The following is a 21,676-nucleotide window of genomic DNA, read 5'->3' on the forward strand; positions in this document are numbered from 1 at the left end:
TGATCTCCAGGCCTCCTCAGCCAAGTTGGTATATGGAGCCCCCTTACACTCCCCAGAGAATTCCTTCAGCCACCAGGGGCACAGTCACAGAAGAAGGGGCAGCACTGCAAAAACTGAAGGACAGGTTGGGCTCTCTCGCACCACGCCCTCCCGTGCACCAGACACCACCCCACCTTGATGCCTGCAGACTTAAAGACAACTGACTGTGTTTGTTCACTGAGGTGTGCACTGCCTCCCCGTCCCCGTCCCCCCCAGCTCCAGCGACCCTACGAAGGCCTCTACAAGGTGGTCCACAGCAGCGGCAGCACATTCACATTAGACATTAGGGGCAGGGAGGAATTGTTCACAGCCAACCGCCTGAAGCCTGTGCATCTCAACCTCAGCCAGCTGGTTGCCCTACAGCTAGCCAAGTGTAGGGCCAGGCCCCCTAAGGCAAACCGACTCAGGGGCACAAGACACTATCACTAGTTCTGGGGTGCGGGGGGGGTGGGGATGTTGTGTGTCTGTGCACATCACTGACGCCAGGTGAACCAGCTCCACGTGTAACGGTCGCGGCAGCGGAGCAGCCACATCAAGATGGCACCACCGGGGTCATCTTTTCCGCCAGCCAGGTCCGCATAAGCACGAGGTAATGTCATGACGTCGTTTCTGGCGTGAGGGGCAGGACTTACCCGTGGCCTTACAAGGCGCAGCATGGGAAGATTCAATAAACAATTGGAGTGCAAACGAGCCCAATGACTACTGGTCTCGTTCTTCCCAACTCCATTTCGCTACCACTATACTCTCGTGAGTAAAAGGATGCTGTCTTTCACTGTTTTACTCTGTACTTTTATTTTAATTTGTACTCTTTTTTTTTAAATTAAGGATAGGTTAACTTGCCTGGATAAATGTGCAACACAGAGTTTTTCAATACATAGCGAGTTTGAAAGATGAATTGATTTGGGACAGAGCACATGACAATAAACAACATCATTTTAGTTCAGTTCAATAACATGATAAAATGCTGGGGAACAGCATCATAATATGATACAAAATAACCACAAAATCAAATGGGGAACTGAAAATAATCTTTACAGAACCCATTGAGAAGGTGGAACTGGATAGCCTAGGGAGTCATTCAGTTGAGAGGAAGATGATTAACTAAAGGAGGAACAAGAGAATTTAGTGTGATGTTGTTTGAAGTAGTGAAAGCAAGTTAAATTGTGGACCTTCAAGAAGGAACTACCGGTAAATATATTTTCAGTGAACTGGCGCAGGGCACCAGAGTGGGAGAACACCACCCCCCTACACCAAAAGTGAGAAGACTAGAAAACCCTACAGGATAGGTGACGATTGCAGTGGACCAGTGAGTGCCTTAGAGGTGCCAAAGGACTCACACCAGGCTGCAGGCTGCTGGAGAGAGGCTCGGGAGAACCAGGTATTAACACTAGGGTACTGATTGTGAGCAAGGCTCCCAAAGAACCTCTGGCACTAACTGTTTAGTTCAGAACTAAGTGCTCAGTTTGTGTGCAAGTGCTGGCCCATCAGGTTGTCCACTGTAAGAGGCAGGAGACCATGTGGCTGCAGAGGGTACAGAAGCATAGGAGGCAAATCCACGGACATTCATTGTTTCTAGAGGAAATCTTTTATTGGTAGGGGCACCGGGCAGTGGCACCTCTTTATTTGCCTTTACAGCAAACAAAATTCGACAACTTCTGTGTATTATGCACATGACAATAAAGGAATCTTGATTCAAGCCAGAATACAAAGGGGCCCAGGAGTGGAACTAAAGAATTGTTCCAGTTGAGACCCTTTGTGACCACAATGGGCCAAAACGCCTTCTTCTGTGTTAGGAACATAAAACATTGCAGCTCAGTACAGGCCCTTCAGCCCATGATGTGTTGCCAATTCTAAAACTCTGCAAATGTTAAGGACCAGTGAGGATGGACAGGAAAGGCCTGAGCCACATCTCATACTCCACTTGGGTAGATTACAATCCAATGGCATGAATATTGAATTTTACAATTTCAAGCAACACACACTCCTGTTGCTCCCCACCCACACACTCACATGTCCACCTTTCACGTCCTCACACCCCACCTATTCCATTTGCCCATCATCTCCTCCCTATCTGGTTCCACATTGACCTAGTAGCCTCAATCTCATCACCCTCCCAGCCCAGTACTGCTAATATACTGGCCCTCTGTCCTGTTGCAGGGTTTCGAACTGAAACACTAACCTTCACTCAGGCTGCCTGACCTGCTGAGTACTTCCAGTGTTCTGATTTTTGTTCCCGTTTCTGTACTATTTACTGCACATGATATCCATCACCATAAATGCAGTTTATTTTTGCTCTACCAATAAATGGTAAATTCTACCTCATCCACAGACAGAAAACCTTAGGGTTGAATATGATATAATGTATGTACTCTGATCTGAAATCAACCATCAGATTGTCCATGACTACAAATCGAAGGATGCACTTCAATGAGTCACGCTCGATGTCCATGATGGAAAGAGTAGGAACCATCTCATGGCAAAATAGTGGTTCGTCTCCATAATTTCAGGAAGTGTTATTTTAGATTAAATTTTAATGAATATTTTTGCCTAGAAATTGTTCATCCTCTTTTGCTGCCCAAAACATCTGCTGCCTACATCAGTATGCGCTTTCATACAGTGAAAAAGCCTGACTAAAGGCAGAGATTCTCTGCCCTTATGTCAGGAGACTGGCCTCTGAGTGTGCTGTGGCCGGCTCCAAGGTGCCGACTGCAATCCCTCTTAATCCAGGCTCCGCTGCACTCCACCACTTCCCCACCACCTTACACCTGCTGCGAGTGGCTGATTAGGGGTGAGCTGATGATGTCTTTCCCACCCACTCACCCCTCTCACTCCATGACATCCTCAGGGTGGGCGCAGCCAGCAGGAGCTGACAGGTTGAGGTAGCCGGCAGGGCAAGGGCGGCCCACAAGGGCTGATAGGAAAGGGGCAGCCAGCGGGAGCCGTCAGGGCAGGGGTGGCTGACAGGGGCCAGCAGGGCAGGAGTGGTTGCCAGGGGGTGGCCAGTATAGGCTGACAGCCCTGCCAGCCACTCCAGCACCTCACCGGACCGCTTCAGTTTTTGGGGCCGCTCAGTATGGCTCAAAACATGGCAAAGCAATGACTGTCTTCCCTACCCATAATCCCCCATGCAGCTGGAATTGTTCTGGAAAACAGAGAATGGTTCCACTGCATGGGGGATTAAGGGTAGGAAAAGCGGACATTGTTCTGTCATGTATTTATGATGGGTGGCACTGTAGCACCAGTCGCTCTGCCTCGATCAGCTCCAGAGGGCACTATGAGGCACTGCTCAACCAGCTTTTTAGGGTTGCTCCATGAAAGGTAAGTTTATGTTTCCCTCCGCGCTTATAGCTTGCCACATGACCCCCTCCCCCACAGAATCGGCAGTATTGTCCTTGGCGCCCGAAGGCAAAGTCCCTGTAGCCTTCAGTGGCCTGCCTCTTCGGCAAGGTGCTGGTGTCTTGACTGGGCACGCCGGGTCCAGGTGTGCTGGCTTCAGCCTGTCTGTGGTGAAGACCTCCATCATGCCTCTGACCTCCAACTCGAACTTAACCCCGTTGTTGCGGTTGACCCAGAACAGACTCTTGTATGTCCTCTAAAGCGGTGGGCGATGGGGGTCCCTGCGAATGAAAACATACTCCCAGTCCTGTAGGTCTTTGCCTGGAAGGTGGAGTCAGGGCCAGGTTGCGACTCTTTCCCTCAGCCTGCAGAGTTGACCTGCTGTCCGCCTGGGGATGGTACAAAATTCTCCCCGGACCACCAGTGGAGCTCTGTAAGCGAGTTCAGCTGAAGAGGTGTTGACCACCAGTGGAGCTCAGTAGATGAGTTCAGCCGAAAAGGTGTTGAGGTCCTCCTTGAGTGTCGTGCGGATGCCCAACAGTGTCAATGGTAGCTCGTCTACCCAGTTGGGTCCTTGAAGTCTGGTCATGAGCATGGTTTTGAGGTGCCTGTGAAAGTGCTCCACCAATCCATTGGACTGTGGGTGGCGAGCTGCTGGGTGATGCAGGCTGACGAGGTTGGACCACAGACTGGAGGTGAACTGGGCACCTCTGTTAAATGTGATGTGGAACGGTAACCCGAACCATGCCACCCAGGATGAGATGAGGGCCATGGCGCACAAAGTTGTGGACGTGTCTGCCAGTGGGACTGCTTCTAGCCACCTGGTGAAGCGGTCGACCATCATGAACAGATAGCAGAAACCCTGGGATATTGGTAAGGGTCCGACCATATCCATGTGGATGTGGTCGAACCTTTGTTCTGCCGGCTCGAAGGGCTGAGTTAGGGTATGGGGGGTTCTGTACCTTGGTTGTTTGGCACTGTGTGCATACCTTCACCCACCCACTGATTTGTTTCCACAATCCATGCCACATGTATTTGCTCGCCACCAGCTGGACCGTGGTCCTAATGGATGGGTGAGACAGTCCGTGGATGGAGTCGAAAACCTGCTGCCATCTCCAAGCCACCGGGATGATAGGTCTGACCTGAGGTGGCCACATCATACAGGAAGGTAGTGTTTCCAGTGCCCGCTGGGATGTCCTGATATGACAGCCCTGTATTGGGGCATCTCCTTGTCTTTCTGCTGCGCTTCCCCCAGTGCCATGAAGTCCACTCTCTTTGATAGTGCATAGATACTTTGCCTGAACAGTGTTTTGGCCTCCACGCTATCCTTGCCAGAGACATGCCTTACATCTGTGGTGTGCTCCGAGATGTAAGACGGGTGCTGTTACTGGCGGCCCAAACTTTTAGCCAAGACGAAAGTCTGGGGCTTGTAATCTGTGAAAGCCTTGAAGGACCTGCCCTCTAGGAAGTACCTGAAGTGGTGGATGGCTAAATACAAATCATGGGGCTCGTCACTAAACCTGCAACCAGATCCGTGCAGAGCTGCCGAGAGAACAACTGCACCCAGAGGAGGTGATCCAGATGATCAGTGGTATTTCTACCACAAGAGCTGGGGTGCTGGAGCCCACCAGAGCAGGCTGCCATGCCCGTTTTAGGGAAATGACTGGGCCAGCCATCGCTAATGGCCATGACAGCTGCCACCAAGACAGCCTCCTGTACAGAGACGCTTCCTCATGGATGCAGGAGCAGGAGTCAGGACACCAGGAACAGTCAGTCAGGCTCCATGCTGAGGACTGCCAACAACACCACAATTCAGATCTATGGTACCTGAAAGGCCCAATTGCAGTTGGGAGTCAGCCTCTTCTCATGAGTGTTCACATTGGGTGCAGTGGAATAACTGCTCCTCTGGGCAGACTTCCTGCGCACCCAAAGCCTGCTAGTGAACCTCAAGGGAAGGAGATTGGTCCACACCAAGATGTTTCAAACCTTCCCCCTCAAAGATGCAAGGTTCCCAGCACTCTTCCTGGACTCCATAGAGATCAGACGAGTACGCCAGGGTCCTGGCCCAATTCACTACAGTGATGCCCCATCATAGAGTTCAGCACCACATCCTTGCCCAGGGCCTGCAAGTGCAAGACGCTTTGTGACAGGCTAGCTCCCTGTCAAAAACGTTGTACTTCAGTTCTTGAAGCTGCAGATGTTTGCTGAAGAAAGCCAGCAGCTGCCAACTTCCTCGATCTGCTGCTCCAGAACTCTATTAATCGCTGTTCCTGAGGCATCCACCATCAGAGCCTTTGGAGTTTCTGATCTGGGATATGCCAGGAGAGCAGCATCTGCCAGGGCTTCCTTGGCCTTCATGAAGGCTTCCGCTGACTCCTCATCCCAGATTATGTTCTTTGCCTTGCCTAGCATCTGGGCGAACAAGGGCCCTCATGATCCAGACAGCTGAGGGGATGAACCTGTGATAGAAATTGATCATCCCCATGAACTCCTGTAGTCCCTTTGCTGTGTTGGGTCTGGGGAACTTCCGGATGGCCTCCACTTTACTGGGTAGCAGTGTGACTCCTTCTCCGGTTTTCCTGTGGCCCAGGAAGCCAATGGCCTCCAATCCAAACTGGCATTTGGCTGGATTGATTGTCATACTGAACTCGCTCAGTCAGGTGTAGAGGTTGTGGAGGTGTGCCATATGCTCCTGCTGGTTCCTGCTCACCACCAGGCTGTCATCCAGGTACACGAAGGTGCCGTCCAGGACTTGGCCCACTGCATCCATGAGTCACGGCATTCTTTAGCCCAAATGGCATTCCAAGGAATTCGAAGGGGCTGAACGGGGTGATGTTGGCGGTCTTGGGGACATCATCAGGGTGTACCTGGATCTGATGATATCCCTGCACGAAGTCCATCTTGGAGAAGATCCTTGCCCCGCACAGGTTAGCTGCGAAGTTCTGAATGTGCGGCACAGGGTACCAATCTGATGTTGTGGCCTTGTTTAACCAGCGGTAGTCATCACATGGTCTCCAGCCCCCAGTTGCTTTGGGTACCATATGCAGGGGAGAAGCCCATGGGCTGTCTGATCACTGTATGATGCCGAGCTCCTCCAGCTTTCTGAATTTCTCCTTCGCCAGCTGGAGCTTCTCTGGAGGAAATGGCCAGTTAATGAAGGAATGGAAGGCTGTGTAGTTAACCAGGAATCATGGCTTTTATTAGGAGAACCTCAGTAATACAATAATGAATGATAATGGGTGCCACACAGTTATAGCCAAGGGGAGTGTCTTTAGTGGTAAAGATAATACACGTCCAATGTCAGTAGAGCAGACTAAGCACAGCAAAAGATTGACAGGATGACACAGATTCATCACAAAGCGTCTTGCACTTGCAGGCCCTGGGTCAGGATGTGGTGCTGTACTCCATGACGGGGCATCACTGTAGTGAATTGGGGGTGTGCACTGCAGGGAACTTGGCAAGGACCCTGGCGTACTCGTCTGATCTCTGTACGGAGTCCAGGAAGAGTGCTGGGAACCTGGCATCTTTGAGGGGGAAGGTTTGAAACATCTTGGTGTGAACCAATCTCCTTCCCTTGCGGTTCACTAGCAGGCTTTGGGTGCGCAGGAAGTCTGCCCAGAGGAGCAGCTATTCCACTGCACCCAACGTGAACACTCATGAGAAGAGGCTGACTCCCAACTGCAGTTGGGCATTTCAGGTACCGTAGATCTGAATCGTGCTGTTGTTGGCAGTCCTCAGCATGGGGCCTGACTGACTGTTCCTGGTGTCCTGACTCCTGCTCCTGCGTCCATGAGGAAGCGTCGTCTGGACTGGTGGTCCCAAACGTACAGGAGGCTTTCTTGGTGGCAGCTGTCGTGGCCATTAGCGATGGCTGGCCCAGTCATTTCCCTAAATCGCGCATGGCAGCCTGCTCTGGCGGGCTCCAGCACCCCATCTCTGGTGGTAGAAATACCACTGATTGTCTGGATCACCTCCTCTGGGGTGCAGTTGTTCTCTCGGCAGCTCTGCACGGATCTGGCTGCAGGTTTAGTGACGAGCCCCATGAACGCCAAGCACTCTTTCTTCTGTTTCCACAGAACATCCGCTCATGCTGCAACTTTCCAGGGGTCGCTGAAATCCACAACAGCCAGGAGCAGTTGGCAGTCCTTAGGCAGTTGCTCCAGGAATGCCTGCTCAAACGTGATGCAGGGCTCATGTTTGCCCAGAAAAGCCAGCATCTCATTCATGAGGGCAGACAGGGGCCTGTCCCCTAGCCCGTCCAGGTGGATCAGATGTGTCCCTCTCACGTCATGAGAGCCCGAAGGTCTCGATCAGCAAGTCCTTGAAGGCAGTGTACATGCCTTCTGATGAGGGCTCCTGGATGAAGTTGGCCACCGGCTCATTGTGTCCTGGTCCAGGGCACTCACCACGTGGTAGTACCGGGTAGATTCTGCTGTGATCTGCCAGATCTGGAACTGTGCCTCAGCCTGGTCAAACCACTTGCGTGGTTGATTTGTCCAGAAGGTCGGCAGCTTGAGACTGACTGCATTGACTGCTGCCTGTTCAATCATCTCTGGGTTTAGATGCTCTTTAAACCATTGGGGGCCACCAAATGTAGCCACACGCTACTCAAAAAAAGACACACATAACAAAAGCGGGTTTCTTGTGTGTGGGTACTTTTCTGCATAATAATGCCCTTCTTCCCTGCACGTTGTCCCTATCTGTTGGCTACGCAGCAAGCCAGCATTATTTTGGGGTCGCTGCCCTTTCCGTTCACCCATCAGTTGGCTTGTTGGGGCCAGTGCAGCTGCATGGGCTGCTGGCCTTTAGTTGCACTTGCCACCCGGAGCACCGGCTCGATCTCCGCGGTGGTGGGCTACCACATGATAACTTTTTTTCCACTGGCGAACTTCCTTTGAAAAATTGAAGTGGGGCCTTGGGTAAAAAAAGGTTGAGAACAACTGTTCTAAATCTTAAATATGAGCACTATAGATCCTGATCCTCCTTCCAGACGATGCTGTTTCTGCCAAGAAAACATTTACACCCACTCCACCAGTATCATGTTTCTTGCCCATTCATCATACTCTGACTGGGTAGATGGTGGGTCTATTTCAGGAACAGCGTAGTAGCTGTGTTGATAACTGGGAGATGTTAATGGTGGAATATTTTACCTTAGACATGGTAAATCTGACCAGGATGAAAATCTTATTTTTTGTTGAGTTTATTACCTTGGCATAAGTAGTGTTGTCTGCAAATTGGGATAATACTAGTTCTGGACTCTTCAGATCAATGCTAGCCATTCCTATTTCACCACGGGCAAGCCCACGTCCTTCTACGACAGCCACAATTACTGAAGCAACAGCTGAGACTGCAGAAGATGAAGTAACTGTACAAAAAAAATCAAAGAATTATGATTATAGAAGTAGGACAAATTATCGACTTCTACTTTTTCAACTAGTTATCACAATTCTGCATTCATAAAATACACCATAGACAAACAAAACAGAAATTTAACAGGGAGAAAATTATTGATAATTCAAATGCGGACTATTGATCAGACTTCTTCAAACATGCATTGACATAAAATCCAACTTTAACTATCAGCTTTTCGGATGATTAAAGGAAGATTTGCATGGAGTTTTGGGAGTGGTGGAACATGATCGACTATGATTCTAAATTGTGTGTGGGTTCTGGGGAAACAAACCTTTCCTATTACTCATTGCCCATTTCAATCGTATGACACACTCTTGGGATACTGTATTCCAAAACATTTAAAGTAAACAAAGTTCTTATGCAGAATAATTAATTTTTAATGAACAAAATATGCAACTTACCATGTGTATAACAGAATTATCTGAACAACACATAGGCAAGATACCATATCTGAATTTGTCAGAGTTAAGAGTTACAAGATTAAGTTTAATCCCAGTAGCATTTATCATAAAGATCTACATTGCTGCTCCAGCACTGATGGAATGCTGCATTGAGATACCATCTTATGAATGAGTTGTTAAATCTTAGCCCTCCTTGCTCACTCAATTCAATAAAAGGTCCTATGACATTATTTTAAAGAAAAACAAAATCACTTTTCCATGTGATATGGCAAATATATGTTCATCAATGTCCAAGATTGTTTCACCACTGTGTATGGGATGTACATAAATTGGCTGCTGGATTTTCTGTAGTAATTACAAAAACAGACATTTCTTGTTTTTCAGAAGATGATTTCCAGCAAAACACTTGGAATCATGATGTTGTGGCAATTAGTGAGACCTGGTTACAGGAGGGACAGGACTGGCAACTAAATATTCCAGAATACAAATGTTTTAGATGTGATAGAACAGGGGCTAAAAAAAAGAGGGAGGAGCTGCTCTGCTTGTTAAGGAGGACATTACTGCCGTGAGGTAGCAGGATAGTTTGGAGGGATCGTCCAGTGAGGCTGTTTGGGTGGAATTGAGGGGTGGAGGAGGCATGAGGGTGCTAATAGGGGTGTATTATAGACCACCAAATGGGTCAAGAAAATTGGAAGAACAAATGTGTAAGGAGATAGCATATATGTGTAATAAACATAAGGTAGCGATCATGGGAGATTTTAACTTCCCTCACATTGATTGGGATACCCATACAGTAAGAGGGCTGGATGGGTTTGAGTTTGTTAAATGTGTGTGCAAGATAGTTTTCTTAATCAATACGTAGAGGAACCGACTCGGGACGGTGTAATATTGGATCTCCTGTTAGGGAACGAGATAGGTCAGGTGTCAAGAACAAATTGGGTCTAGTGATCACAACTCTATTAGTTTTAGGGTAGCTTTAGGGAAGAGCAAAGAAGGGCCTAAAGTTGAGGTTCTGGATTGGAGAAAAGCAAATTTTGAAGGAATGAGAATGGCTTTGGGGAGTATTGAGTGGGACATGATTTTTTCAGGAAAGGATGTAAATGAAAAATGGAGAATATTCAAAGAAGAAATTTTGAGAGTACAGAGTAGATATGTCCCAGTGAGGATCAAAGGAAAGGCTGGAATTCATAGGGAGCCTTGGTTTTTGAGGAATATTAGAAATTTGATTAGGAGAAAGAGGGAGGTGTACAAGAGGTATAAACAGCAGAGTGATGAGAAATTGAAAGAGGACTACAAGGAGTGTAGAAAAAATCTTAAGAAAGAAATTAGAAAGGCCAAAAAGAGGCACGAAGAGGCTTTGGCAGACAGAGTAAGAATAAATCCAAAGGGTTTCTATAGGTACATTATAAGTAAAAGATTAGTGAGGGATAAAATTGGACCCCTTGTAGATAGCGAGGGTAGGCTGAGTGAAAAGTCAGAGGAGATGGGGAAATTTTAAATGATTTCTTTTCCTCGGAATTCACTAGGGAAAAAAATATTGAACCAGTTGAAGTAAAGAAAAATAGTGGGGAGGTCATGAATCTTATAAGGATAACCGAGGAGGTAGTGATGGCAGTGTTAAAAAAGATAAAGGTGGACAAAACTCTGGGTCCGGACAATGTATTCCCAAGGACACTCAGGGAGACTAGTGTCCAGATAGTGGGGCCATTAACAAAGATATTTAGGATGTCACTGGCCACGGGGGTAGTGCCAGAAGATTGGTTCCGCTGTTTAAGAAAGGGTCCAAATGTAAGCCTGGAAATTATAGACCTGTGAGTCTGACGTCTGTGGTGGGTAAGTTGATGGAAAGTGTTCTGAGGGATGGCATTTACAAATATTTGGAAGAACAGGGATTGATAGGAAGTCAGCATGGTTTTGTCAGGGGTAGATCATGCTTGACAAACCTGATTGAGTTTTTCGAGGGGGTTACAAAAAAGATTGATGAAGGGAAAACTGTGGATGTTGTCTATTTAGACTTTAGTAAAGTTTTTGACAAAGTTTCCCACAGGAGGTTAGGTAAAAAGGTAGAGGCATTAGGTATAAATAAGGAGGTAGTGCAATGGATTCAGCAATGGTTGGATGGGAGGTGTCAGAGAGTAATGGAAGAAAATTGTTTGTCAAATTGGAGGCCGGTGACTAGTGGAGTTCCTCAGGGATCAGTCCTGGGTCCACTATTGTTTGCTATATATATTAACGATCTGGAAGAAGGGGTGGTGAATTGGATAAGCAAGTTGGCAGATGATACAAAGATTGGTGGTATTGCGGACAGTGAGGAAGATTACCGTAGCTTAAAAAGAGATATAGGAAAGCTAGAGGAGTGGGCTGAGAAATGACTGATGGAATTTAATATGGATAAGTGTGAAGTGTTGCATTTTGGAAAGGCAAATCTAAATAGGTCGTATACATTGAATGGTAGACAATTGAGGAGTGCAGAGCAACAAAGGGATTTAGGAGTGATGGTAAATAGTACCCTCAAGGCTGATACTCAGGTCGATGGTGTGGTGAAGAAGGCATTTGGAATGTTGGCCTTCATAAATTGGAGTATTGAATTCAAGAGTAGGGAGGTTATGATGAAATTGTACAAGGCATTGGTGAGGCCAAATTTGGAGTACTGTGTACAGTTTTGGTCACCAAATTATAGGAAAGATATAAACAAAATAGAGAGAGTGCAGAGAAGGTTCACGAGAATGTTGACAGGATTTCAGGGTTTGAGTTACAGAGAAAGGTTGAGCAGCCTGGGGCTTTTTTCTCTGGAGCGTAGAAGATTGAGGGGGGATTTGATGGAGGTGTTCAAGATTTTAAAAGCGACAGAAAGAGTCAACGTGGATAGGCTTTTTCAATTAAGAGTGGGGGAGATTCAAACCAGAGGCCATGGTTTGAGATTGCAGGGGGAAAATTATAAGGGGAACTTGAGGGGAAATTTCTTAACGCAAAAGGTGGTTGGGATGTGGAATGAGCTTCCGACAGACGTGGTTGAAGCAAGGACGTTATTTACATTTAAAACTGGATAATTACATGGAGGGGAGAGGATTGGAGGGGTATGGACCAGGTGCTGGTCAGTGGGACTAGGAGGGTGAGGATTTGTTCCGGCATGAACTAGTAGGGCCGAACTGGCCTGTTCTGTGCTGTAAGTGGTTATATGGTTAACATTTTGTCAGGTGAAAGTTCATAAAGAGGAAAAACCATTAGTTTCAGAGTAAAAAGGCCACATCTTTTCCAGAGATAAAAAAACTTAGTGAAAAGATTCTAAACACTTAAAAATAAATCAACCCATATCTGAAATTATGGAATATCATTTAATCAACAATTAAATGATGGTTTTAGATAATGAAAATATGCATAATGATATCTTCCAGGGTGCTCATCGAGATCCTGAGGGGGCAGGTCTCACATTCTCATGGGAGAGGGATAACTGTTTCAAAATAGGTGGAAGATATGAAACTTTTCTCTGACAGACGAGTTTTTGGAACTCTCTGCCTCAAAGGCTGGTAAAAGCAGAATCTTCAGGGACAGGATTTACAAGCATTTAGAGAAGTCTTCTCAGGATAGTCAGCATGACTTTGTGAGGGCAGATCATGGTTCTCAAGCCGAATTCTGTTTTTTCAAGGAGGAGACAAAGAAAACTGATGAGGTTTGGGCAGTTTAGGTGGTGTATATGGATTTTAGTAAGGCATTTGACAAAGTTCTCCATGGTTGGCTTGGCATCAAAGTAACCTTGGCTGTGTGGGTTCAGAATTGGCCTGCAGAAAGCAGAAGGTAGTAGTAGACAGAATGTTTTCTACCTGGAGGTCAGAGATCTGTTCTGAGACCCTTGCTCTTGGTGATTTTTATGAATTACTTGAAAAAGTAGAGGTGTGAGTCAGTAAGTTTGCAGATAATAAAAAGGGTGGAGATGTTGTGGATAGTGTAGAAGTTTGTTGTAGATTGTAACTGTACTGACAATAACCACACCAGCAGTGCGAGTATCAGATAGCTTAAAAAACTAATATGTACACTAAGAGGTCTTGTCTCTGGAAGACAAATCTGGAAGGCTAGATTGTAGCTCTGGACTACTTTATAGACAAGGTCACCGAGATGCCCCCTGGTGACCTAGTGGTGGAATTACAGATCACGACACTAACACAATATGCAGAGTTGGCAGAAAAGTGGCATATGGAGTTCAATCCAGGTAAATGTGAAGTGATGTAATGTGGAAGGTCAAACTTGAAGGCGGGTAAGTGGTTAACTGATTCTTAAGTGTGGAGGAACAAAGAGATTTTGGGGACAAGGTTTATGGATCCCTCAAGGTTGTTGCGCAAGTTGATAGAGTGGTTAAGAAGGCATATGGTGTTTTGGCCTTCATTAGTTAGGGGATTTAGTTCAAGACCCATGAGGTAATATTGCAGCTCTATAACTCAGGTTAGGACACACTTCGTGTTTTCATTTCTATTCTGGTCACCTCATTGTAGGAAGGATATAGATGTTTAGAGAGGGTGCAGAGATTTACATGGATTGGAGAACATGTCATATGAACCAAGGTTGACAGCTGGAGCTGAGTTTTTCTCTTAGAGGTGATGAAGAATGAGAGGTGACTTAATAGAGGTATACAGGATTGTGAGGAGCTCAGATAGGGTGGTTAGGCACACCTTTTTCCTGGGGTGACCATAGCAAATTTCAGAGACCTGTTTATGGTGAGTGGAGGAAAGTTTTGGAGAGATGTCAGATACATTTTTTACTCAGAGTGGTGGGTGCTGGTCATAGAGGCTGGTACAATAGGGACATTCAAGAGATCTTAGACACATGGGTGTATGAAAAACATTATTACAGTATAGTTATGGAAGTGAGGTAGGAAAAAATTTGATGGCTGTGGAGTAGGTTTACATAGGTTGGCACAATATCATATTTATCATGTGATAATATAAAACATTACAGGCCTTCAGACCACAATGTTATGCTGACCCATAGAAACCTGCTAAACCTTCCCTAACTTACACCCATAATCCTCTATTTTATTTGTATCCATGCGCCTATTTCAGAGACTTAAAAGTCCCTATTGTATCAGCCTCCACCACCATCCCTGGCAATGGATTCCAAGTATCAACTAATGTCTGTGTAAAAAAAACACCCCGACATCTCCCCTAAACATTCCTCCTCTTACCTCATACAGATGTCCTCTGGTATTTGTTTCCTTCACCCTGGGAAAAAGGTGCTGGCTGTTCATCCTATCTTTGCTTCTCATAATCGTAATAAACCTCTACTAAGTCTCCTCTCATTGCTCTTTGCTCTAAAGAGAAAAGCCCTTGTTCTGTTAGCCTTGATTCATAAGACACATTCTCTAATCCAGGCAACATTCTGGTAAATCTTCTATGTGACATACCCTGACGGACATGAAGACATCGTCTCTGTGAGTCATTTGGCTCCTTCAGGGGCCCTGGAAACCACTGATGATCACCCCACATCCCCCCTCCATTCAACACACTCAATGCACCTGATTCCTGGTACCCTGCCTCTGCCCTGAGGGAGGATACACCAGACTCATCGACGCCTACCCACCAGCACATCACTGATGAGTACGTACAGACACCCGAGACTGCCCAGGACCCCGTCGCTGCACCACAGCCGCAACCGGTACTACGACAGTCCCAGTGAACAATCAGACCACCTGAAAGACTAAACTTGTGACTTTGAATTGTAACCTTGTAAGTTCGACATCCTTCCTGTAATGAGGTGACCAGAATTGAACATATAGAGTTGCAACATTACGTCACAGCCCTTGAACTCAAACCTCTGCCTAATGAAACCCAGCATACCATAAGCCTTTTTAACCACCTAATGCACCGTCAATCATTCGAAAGACTGTTGTTGAGAAAGGAATAGGCTTTTATTCACTTAAGAATGGCACATCTATACTGCCCAACTGTCCTGTTCCGAGGAGGGGGTTGTGAACAGTATACAGGAGCCTGTGGGAAGGGGCCACAGGTACAATCAGCCAATAGATGTGCCTGGCCAGACAATTATATATAACAGTGGTTTACCATATTCACCCCTTGTTTTTAAAAAAAAGTCCAGCAGAATGAAGTGGAACTTACAAGGTTACAATTCAAAGTCACAAGTTTAGTCTTTCAGGTGGTCTGGTAAATGGTTACCGCTCAGGAAGGTTCTTGTTGGTTTTGAGAGAGAGATTTGTTGTTTGCTGGACACCCACATCTGATTCCTTTTAATCAGCCATGTCAGTGTCTTGCCAAAAAAACTTGCCCCTTCAGGGTTCTCCAGATGATAACCTCTTTCTTTCAGGTCATCAAGGAGTTCCTTTTTGTTTCTCTTATTTCAAGTGAAACATTAGGCAGCCAGTCCTCTCCTCTTGCATGAACCACAAGAGCTTTGACCAGGCTGAACTAAGCACTCACAACCTGTCTTCCAAGTGGGTTTTTCCCCCACAAGTTTGCCAGCTTGTCCTGTTCCAGTCCCAGCTGTTGCTGCTGACTGTAAAACTGCAGAACTCTCTCTCTCTCTCTCTCTCTCAGAGAAAAAGCTGTTTTACACTCTCTGCTTGCAAAACCACATGACCTTCTTAGAACAGCAAGTTCCACTCCAGATAGCCTGAGACTCTGACGTGTTCTTACATCTGTTGCCTTATTGTAAACAACAATCCATTAGTGACATCTCTTGGGCACTCTCCAGAGCTTTTGCAAAGGCTCTTGGTGCCAGCCAGTCTAGCATGAGCAGAGTTCCAGTATTTTAAATAAGATCTATTTTAAAGTATTTGTAAGTGACCTACACTAAAAAACCTGCCCCAATTTATCTCCCAAAAACATATATATACATACAATACAAACACAACATAATGTCACAATCTTATCAAATGTAATAGATCACGCACAATATAGGTTAAACCTTCCTCCCACTTTAAACGCTCTCAATACACAATATAATTTCAGTAACAGCAAAATTCTTTCAGTTATGTAATTAATTCAGGTATCAACAACCACCTGTTGGTCTTTAGTAGGCAATGAATCAATCAGCATATACCCGTGCTTCATTGGACTCTGTAAAAGATCTATTCCTCCCTCCCGGAACAAATACTTTCAATACAGCTGGATATCTCAAAACAAAGGCATAGCCTTTTTTTCATAACACATCCTTAACCAGATAAACTCTTTTCTCTTGTTTAGCAAATCAAAACTTATATCTGGATAAAGAAATCTTATTTCCATTATAAATCAATGGTAATTATCTTTCTTTAGCTGCCACCTCCAAAATCTTCTCTCTTCCTTCATATCGAAGGAATCTAACAAGTATTGGACAGGACCTTTGGTAAGGCTAGGTTTAAGTCTCAGTGGTCTATGGGTTCGCTCAATCTCCAAATCCCCTTGAAATTCAGCCTGACCCAAAGATTCCGGTGTCCATCGATGCCAAAAAATTTTTAAATCTTGACCTTCATTACATTTAAATTCAACAATCTTGATATTGTTCCATCTGCTAAAATTTTCCAAATGTCTGTTTTTTACATTAACTGACCATTATTTGCACCAGATTCTGCTTGTAATTTATTCATTTGGTCTCCAGTGAATTTCAAATTCATTTCCTTTAATTTTTCCATCCACTATTTAAAATCTTGTGTCAACTTGTTGCGTAATCTTTCCATCTTGTCACCATTCTTCCGTACTTCCATAGATTGTCGAAAAAGTCTAAAATTTGCTTCATTTCTCCAGAAGATAAAGAAGCTTCTGCATCTTTTTCTGCTTATTTCTTGATTGAAGGTCATTCTTCTAATTTCTGTAACTTTTATAGTCTTTTTTGTTATCACTTTTTCCCAATTTTTTTTGAGGAGAGCAGGGATTACCAGTCTAACCCCTCATTATCACGTGGCACACCCCCCAGTTTTACTTCCTAAAATTGTTTATTGGATTCAATGGAAATAATGTGGGAGAGCGTCATAGGAAGGATCAATGCCAAGAGACCAGTTGTGAGGAATCTTGTGCTTCAACACCATAAATCAACATATGCTGTCCAAACTCCTATCAGCCACTTCTTAAAACTTTTGTCGCTCAATAAACACTTCTACTTTGCTAATAGACAAATAGGTGCAGTCTCAAAGAGGTTCACGATCGATGAGTATATTCAAAAATAGGCAAATACATTATAAACCACTGAGAACTCCATTTGCTGCAAATTTTGTGAAAGATGATGTGCAAACCTGAGTGACCGGTTTGGGGAGTGCGGAGCTTGCAAGCTGGCCTTGCATTGCAAGTGCTGCTAGTGGTGGAAACAGGAGTCTTCCTACTTGTGGTTTCGTCATAACCCTTCAGCGAAGAGCTGCTTTGTGCTGAGCGAGCTGCGAACTGGCTTCTATTGCCTGCATTAGAACTCTTATCACCAAAGTAGGATTCTATCAAAATTAAAAACATGAAGATTGTAAATAAAATACCAACAATTATATATTATCTTTAAAGTAAACTTTACAAAGTGCATCACAGGAACATTTTCAGGCATAATCTGACACCTGGTTAGTAAGAAGTTATTATTGAGATAATGAAATAAGATGGGTTTTGAGAAGTTTAATGGATGGGGGGACAGGGGGGAAGAGAGAGGGGGGGAAGAGAGAGGGGGAAAGAGAGAGGGGGAAGAGAGAGAGAGGGGGAAGAGAGAGGGGGGAAGAGAGAGGGGGAAGAGAGAGGGGGGAAGAGAGTGGGGGAAGAGAGAGGGGGAGAGGGGGAGAGAGAGGGGGAAGAGAGAGGGACGAGAGAGGGGTGAAGAGAGAGGGGGAAAGAAAGAGGGGGAAGAGAGTGGGGGGAAAGAGAGAGGGGAAGAGAGAGGGGGAAGAGAGAGGGGGGAAGAGAGAGGGGGGAAGAGAGAGGGGGGAAGAGAGGGGGGGAAAGAGAGAGGGGGAAAGAGAGAGGGGGAAGAGAGAGGGGGAAGAGAGAGGGGGAAGAGAGATGGGGAAGAGAGAGGGGGAAGAGAGAGGGGGAAGAGAGAGTGGGGGAAGAGAGAGTGGGGGAAGAGAGAGGGGGGAAGAGAGAGGGGGAAGAGAGAGGGGGAAGAGAGAGGGGGAAGAGAGAGGGGGAAGAGAGAGGGGGAAGAGAGAGGGGGAAGAGAGAGGGAAGAGAGACAGGGAAGAGAGAGGGGGGAAGAGAGAGGGGGAAGAGAGAGGGGAAGAGAGAGGGGAAGAGAGAGGGGGAAGAGAGAGGGAGAAGAGAGAGGGGGAAAAGAGAGGGTGGAAAAGAGAGGGGGGAAAGAGAGAGAGAGAGAGAGAGAGAGAGAGAGAGAGAGAGAGAGAGAGAGAGAGCGTGCGTTGGCATAAAATCCCAGAGTTTACAAACTCAGCAACTGAAGGCATGAGCTCAAATAGTGAAACAATTTAAATTAGGGATGGACAAGGGACTGAAATAGAGTGCAGAGATAGGAGTGGTTGAAGATGGACCTGATGGAATGCATCCCAGGGTACTGAAAAAATGGCAAAAAAAGTTACAGTAGAAGCTTTGGTAATAATTTACCAACATTCTCTGACTCTGAGCAGGTCCTGGTAGATTAGAAGTTGATGAATGTCGTGCCACTGTTAAAAAAGGATGTAGGCTAAAGACAGGGAACCAAAGGTCAGTTAGTTTAACATCTGTTGTTGGGGAAAGGTTTGAAGCTTGCCAGGCACATGGGGCGAAATAGATCCATCGGGCAGACACAGCATGGATTCCGCAAAGGCAGGTCCTGTTTGAAAGACTTACTGGAGTGTTTTGAAGATATAACAAGCACTTTAGGTAGCAGGGAGCAGATGGACATTCTTTATTTGGATATCCAGAAGGTGTGTGAAAGGTAAGGATGAGGGTGAGGTATTAGCATGGATAGAGGATTCTATTAACCAATAGAAAGAAGAGAGTTGGGACACAGGGATACAAGGAAGACAAGAAGAAGACACAAACCCTAGAGCAGACATAGAAGAAGAAGAAGAACATCAAGCTCTGCACAGAGAAATAGAAGATAAAGGGAATGGACTGTACATAGATTAAAAAAAAATTCAAGAATATATGGAAGCAGTAAAAGAATGGCAGACACGAGAATTTAATGAAATAAAAAGAAGAATAAAAGGTACAGAAAAAAAAGTGAGTAGATTAGAGCTGGTCATGATGGAAATAGGGAAAAGAGTAGACAAGGTGGAAGAACGAGAAACAGCCATAGAAATGGAAGTGAACGACTTAAAAAGGAAATTGGAAGAAAGTGATAAAAAAGTTAAAGAAACACAGGAGCTGTTAGCTCAGAAGATGGATATAATGGAAAACTATAGTAGGAGAAACAATATAAAGATAATGGGCCTTAAGGAAGATGAAGAAGGCAAAGATATGAAAGAATTTATAAAAGAATGAATCCCCAAGGTACTAGGAAGGCCAGAATTACAGAAAGGAATGGAAATAGAAAGGGCACACAGAACATTAGCCCCAAAACAACAGCCACAACAAAAACCAAGATCCATTCTAGTAAAATTCCTGAGATATACGACAAGAGAAAATATATTGGAGAAGGCAATGAAAAAAATAAGAGAAGACAAAAAGCCACTGGGATTCAAAGGTTAAAAAATTTTTTTTCTACCCAATCATAAGTTTTGAGCTCCTGAAGAAGAGGAAGGAATTTAACGCAGCAAAATCAGTCCTATGGAAGAAAGGCTATAAATTTATGTTAAGATATCCAGCGGTGCTTAAAATAGTTATCCCGGGGCAGCAAAGCAGACTGTTCTCAGATCCAGAGAAAGCACGAGAATTTGCAGAATGCCAGCAAAGCCGAAAGAGAGATGAAGAGGTGTAACAAGAACAAGAACGATGACAGACTTCATATAAAGAAGAAAAATAATGCATAAGTAAGAACTAAGAAGGGGAAGAAAAGGGAAGAAAGGAAGTAAGGGGGGAATTAAGAGGGTGAGCTTTGTTATATGTAAAAGTCTTTTCTGGAGGGGGTTGTGTGGGAGAGAATAACAGTCACTGCGAAATCAGTTGACGCTTGCGAGCGGGTTCGCAATCCAAATGGAGAGGGGAGTTGTGGTTGCCAGGCAAGGGACAAGGGGCAACTCAGAGAGGAGGGGGGGACATTTGGGGTTAAGGGAATTTTAGATATGGGAATAGTGGAAATATTTTGTTTTAGAAGTGTTGTCTTACAGTGTGTTCAAAAAGAAAACAGAAATGGATATGGGGGAAAGGTGGTGATGAGGAAGTGGAAATGAGAGGTAAACAAAGTATGAAATGGCCATGTTGAACTATATGACTATAAATATTAACAGAATACATAACCAAATCAAAAGTAAGAGGCTGTTAAATTTACTGAAGAGAAAAAAAATTGATATAGCATTTGTGCAGGAAACACATCTAACAGAAGTGGAACACAAGAAATTAAAGAGAGACTGGGTGGGGCATGTAACGGCAGCATCATATAATTCAAAAGCCAGAGGAGTAGCTATATTAATCAACAATAATGTACCAATCAAAATAGAAGAGGAAATAATAGATCCAGCAGGGAGATATGTAATGACAAAGTGTCAGATATATACAGAATTTTGGAATTTGCTCAATGTATATGCACCTAATGAGGAGGATCAAAAATGTATGCAAGATATCTTTTTGAAGATTGCAGATACGCAGGGGAATATACTGATAGGAGGGGATGTTAACCTTAATTTGGACTCAAAGATGGACAAAACTGGAAAAAAGACTAGCAAAAAGAACAAAGTAACCAAATTTATGGTTAAATCGATGCAGGAAATGCAACTTTTGGATATATGGAGGATACAACACCCAAAGGAGAAGGAATATTCATATTATTCAGGTAGACACAAAACATACTCAAGGATAGACCTGTTCCTGTTGTCAGCCCATATCCAAGGGAGAGTTAGAAAAACTGAATATAAAGCTAGATTGTTTTCGGATCACTCACCCCTGTTATTAGCAATAGAGCTGGAGGTCATCCCACCAAGAATGTATAGAGGGAGAGTAAACTCCATGCTACTTAAAAGACAGGATTTTACAGAATTCATTGAGTGACAAATTAAAATGTACTTTGAAATAAATACGGAATCAGTGAAAGATAAGTTACGGAATCAGTGAAAGATAAGTTTATACTATGAGACGCAATGAAAGTGTTCATCAGAGGCCAGATAATAAGTTATGTAACTAAGATGAAGAAGGGCTACAATCAGGAAATAGAACAGCTGGAAAAGGAAATAGCAAGTACAGAAAAAGAATTAGCAACAAGGGAAGATACAACAAAAAGAAGAGAATTGGCGGACAAAAAATAAAATATGAAACACTACAAACTTACAAGGTGGAGAAGAACATAATGAAGACAAAACAGAAGTATTATGAGCTAGGAGAAAAACGCACAAAATACAAGCTTGCCAGCTTAAGACAGAACAAACTAAAAGAAAGGTATTGGCATCAAGGAAAAAGGACAAACAAATTACATATAACCCAACAGAGATCAATGAAAACTTCAAG

General features: G+C 44.8%; 1 protein-coding gene across 1 annotated transcript in view; it reads right to left on the bottom strand.

The window, feature by feature from the left end:
* Positions 1–21,676, bottom strand: part of msh4 (mutS homolog 4) — a 230,093-nt gene that overhangs the window by 190,907 nt on the left and 17,510 nt on the right. The window contains exons 3-4 of the mRNA XM_069942394.1: positions 17,404–17,595; positions 8,583–8,740 (exon numbers count right to left, since the gene is read on the bottom strand). Coding sequence (XP_069798495.1) covers positions 8,583–8,740; positions 17,404–17,595 — 350 coding nt within the window. The remainder of the gene's footprint in view (positions 1–8,582; positions 8,741–17,403; positions 17,596–21,676) is intronic.

The sequence above is a fragment of the Narcine bancroftii genome, chromosome 5 (assembly GCF_036971445.1).
Source record: "Narcine bancroftii isolate sNarBan1 chromosome 5, sNarBan1.hap1, whole genome shotgun sequence".
In the NCBI taxonomy this organism is placed as follows: Eukaryota; Metazoa; Chordata; class Chondrichthyes; order Torpediniformes; family Narcinidae; genus Narcine; species Narcine bancroftii.